We start from the raw sequence: 3,771 nt of genomic DNA on the forward strand, positions 1-3,771 counted from the left end.
AAACTGTAATAATAACTATAAATAAAATTAAACTAATAACTATAACTAACTATAACTAAAATAAAAAAAAAAAATCATAACTATAACTATAACTATAACTATAAAAAAAAACGTAACAAAAAAACACCACTGCGAACGTCTTTATCTGGTACATATAAATCAGAAAACTTGTGTCACAAATTTTCAACCATGTCATATATCTTCCACAGTTTCGGGTACGTGTGTGTATCGCTGTTATATGCATTATTATCTGTGAAGTAGGGGGAAAGAAAGCACACCAGTCCGTTGTCTTTGTAGTAAGGAAAAGCTTTAATCACGAGCCCGGGAGGTTACACCTGTGGTACAACACAAGGCCCGATTTGCAACTTGCAGTCTTTTTTATACAGTACAAGAATAGGCATTTCATATGTTACATCCGCAGAGGCGATAACCTCCCTTACAGCAGTTGGTCTTTCACTGCCATATATGGCATTCCATCTAGAACATTATATCTTTGTCTTCCATATATGGGGTTTAGCTCTGTTCCTGTTCTAGCTTAAGGTACAGTCAGCAATCCCAGTTCTTCGTTCAGATTGTCACGTACACTCTGCCTGTGGTTTGGCTAGGGCTTACTGTTAATGTCGAAACTAGGTTTGTGCAAGCAACAGAGGCACTTCCATAATAGCACAATTTAACGGTTATAACTGGCGGCACACACAACTTAGCCTACTTAAACTATTTTCCTACTTCAATCTGTAATTCGCCAATCTCAAAGGTTAGCTCTAATCTTACAGGACAACCCATCCACGTGGTTTGGCTGTAATGAACAAATAAATTGCCAACGAGAAGGATATAAACAGTGGTTCTAGGAGACTGAAGAACTTGCGAATGAAAAAGCATTTGGTATCGAATTCCAAAAAGGTTCCTTTTCAGTCATGAAAAACATGATTATTTTCTCGACTCTTATTTTGCTTTTTCAAGTTGCATTATATAACTGCAATGCAGAAAAGGTAAGTAATTTTATAATCCTTTAAAACTATAAGTCTTAAATTGGTAATAGCAATTATACAGTGTAATGTTCTTCAAACATTGTGAGAGAACACATTTTGACTCAAGCAAGTAAATACATCTTTATTGTCAACGTTTTATTGATATGTTTTATAAAAACATCTTCCTTTGTTCTATTTATATGTACATTACCTTATACTAACCTGTACATACTTTTTGTAAGAATATAAACAGTACTTATGTATTCACAATATATACCATATATCCTAAAGTAAGGGGCAGATTGCCGTCCAGACTGTCCTGAATCCATCATGAAAATCCATGCATTTTGAAATTGTTATCAATCTAAGTCTGTAAGTAATCAGTGTCATTTCAGTGTGATTTGAAAGGAAAATGGAAAAACGAACTTGGATCCAACATGACTATTTCCGTGATAGATAAAAATGGATACTTCTCTGGCTCATACTTAACTGCAGTGACAACACAAAAGAAAGTGGAAATTAAGAAATCACCCATCTCTGGAGTTATGGTTCCTTCTTCTCAGCCGATATTTGCTTTCCATGTTAATTGGACTTTCTCAGGTAAAGCAATACTTTTGTCCATTGCACAGTATATCAGAAACTCCTAGCACAATGAGCACTTGTATAACTCTGCCAAACTTCAACTTGGAACATCTCAGAATCATAAAGCTGAAATTTAAATCTAAAAACATTAGGGCTAGTCGGAAAATATACTTTAATGAACATGGTATTTTGTATTTTTGTCACTTATTGTTTTTTTTTTTGCAGACTCTATAACAGCCTTTACTGGCCAGTGCTTTGTTGACAGCAGTGGTGAACGTCTTGAAACCATGTGGCTGCTCAAAGCGATAGCAGGATCCAGTGATGATAACTGGGCGTCAACCAGGTAATACGAAGACAGTCAAGCTCTATTTGTAAGCAAGTAAAACGAGTATACAGCTATAACAGTACATAATTATAAATGACGGTTCTGAGTTGTTTTTTGCTAGTTTTACATAAAATTATTTATTCCACCACTTGCCTTTGCTTCATTGTAATGCAATAACTGCATTTTGTATATTCAAATACTTCTCTCTAGAATGGCCTGGGGTGGAGTTCTGTAAAGACATAAATATTTGCGACCCTTTTATTATTTTATTATGCGTTTTCCGCTTGTGAAAAAAAAGCAAACGTTTTTGGCACGAATATCAAATTCCACTAACAATACATACTTTGTATATAGCAACAGGTCGCCAACATAGGTTTTCAGCAAAATAGGTTTTATGGGTACAGCTACGATTTTGGCACAGTGATTTTTAGTACATTTCACGGGGCAGAAAAAAAAAAGAATTCATGGAAAGGTCACAAAATAATGTAGCTTTATAATGTGTATATATACAAAATCAGCATGTTAAATAATGTTTTTTATTACCGATACATGTGTCAGCAAACCAATACACGTGCAAACAAAATTCAATATATGTGCCAGCATTTCAATATAGTTGTGGATACAATGAATGATTTTTTTTTCATGAACTCCGCCTCATAGTTTACAGTAACGATCAGTGTTCATTTACGTGCTTGCTCAGCAACAAAATACAAATCTCATTCCCTCACCTGCATAGCTACACATAAATGCTGTGTGCACACACAACCAAACAATTTACAGATACTCACATATTTGTATTTTCAGTGGCTGACATACTGCATTATTACAGGAAATAAAGGCAGTGCCTAACAAAATGTGTTTTTACATCCATTTCCAAGATTTCACTGACTTTTGTTCAAATTCACGATTTTCACGATTTCCGTGACCTCCATGACAAAATTATTTATGGGTGTGATTGGCCAAATATTTTGGTTGCAAATATTTATGGATTTACAGGATCTGAGCAAAAAATATGTTATTTGATAGATTACAGTATATCTTTGTGTATGGTAAACACGGCCAAAAATATTATACATTAATAGAATCAGGGTGATCAAATTGTTATAACATAACATAACATTAGTTTTACATTTAGATGCATCTAGATTCCTGTCTAAATGTTCAGTTGTAAAACTGCCCAAAATGACTCTTGTTAACGCTGTTTATTTTCTCTCAATCTGTAAAACAGGGTTGGCAGTAATGTGTTCCGTCGGTTGATCTAAAGAAAACGAAATTCATCATGAACTTTGAAATGAAGATCGCAAATGAAGCGATGTTATCAAAAAAGGCTGAAATAATTTGCTCTCCTTACTTTGTACTCTTTCTTCTCATCATGAAATTTAAAGATACTTAAATGCAATATATCTGTTAACATTCTCTCTCTGATCTCATTTGATTTGTTTTTCCATTGTTCATTAAATTTAAAGCATTAAAATACATGTATCTGTATCTATTTATTTAGTGTTATGAAATAAACAACAATGGTAATATTCTCTATTCCTAGGGCAAACAAAAGTAGTTTTTATATTATTTTGAGCACAGTCTGTACAGAAAATGTAATCATAATAATAATAACTAGAAGTTGCTAGCAACTTTATGGCTTCCAAGGTGTCCATGTGACCAATGAGCTTCATTCAGTTGTGTACATTACTTCCCATAGACCTCTACACCTCTATGAAGTTTATAGGTTTCTATATGTGTTCCATAATAACCATGACCCTATCTGCACTCTCTAAAGAGTTATAAGCAAGTTTTGCATTTGACCTTTTGGAGCGGTCAGAGGTCATGGGCAATAGCATTTTTTGATAGAGCATTTGTGGGTTCCTATATGTGTTGCATAGACCATGATCCTAGTAG

General features: G+C 34.1%; 1 protein-coding gene across 2 annotated transcripts; it reads left to right on the forward strand.

The window, feature by feature from the left end:
• Window positions 1-700: 700 nt before the first annotated feature.
• Window positions 701-3,411, forward strand: LOC131697961 (avidin-like). Of its 2 annotated transcripts, none has more exons than XM_058990124.1 (4): window positions 701-989; window positions 1,353-1,568; window positions 1,776-1,893; window positions 3,104-3,411. In XM_058990124.1, the coding sequence occupies exons 2-4, from the start codon at window positions 1,406-1,408 to the stop codon at window positions 3,135-3,137; spliced, it is 315 nt and encodes a 104-aa protein (XP_058846107.1). In that variant the 5' UTR covers window positions 701-989; window positions 1,353-1,405; the 3' UTR covers window positions 3,138-3,411. The 2 variants fall into 2 exon arrangements, with proteins under 2 accessions (XP_058846107.1, XP_058846106.1); XM_058990123.1 differs by having other exon boundaries at window positions 713-989; window positions 1,364-1,568.
• Window positions 3,412-3,771: the final 360 nt, after the last annotated feature.

This window comes from Acipenser ruthenus, chromosome 17 (genome assembly GCF_902713425.1).
Source record: "Acipenser ruthenus chromosome 17, fAciRut3.2 maternal haplotype, whole genome shotgun sequence".
Classification (NCBI taxonomy): domain Eukaryota; kingdom Metazoa; phylum Chordata; class Actinopteri; order Acipenseriformes; family Acipenseridae; genus Acipenser; species Acipenser ruthenus.

Coding starts and splice junctions, on each gene's coding strand:
- LOC131697961 (XM_058990123.1), top strand. CDS start 915: ATGAAAAACATGATTATTTTCTCGACTCTTATTTTGCTTTTTCAAGTT. Junction 990..1,363: donor ATAACTGCAATGCAGAAAAG/GTAAGTAATTTT, acceptor GTGTCATTTCAG/TGTGATTTGAAAGGAAAATG. Junction 1,569..1,775: donor TGTTAATTGGACTTTCTCAG/GTAAAGCAATAC, acceptor TTTTTTTTGCAG/ACTCTATAACAGCCTTTACT.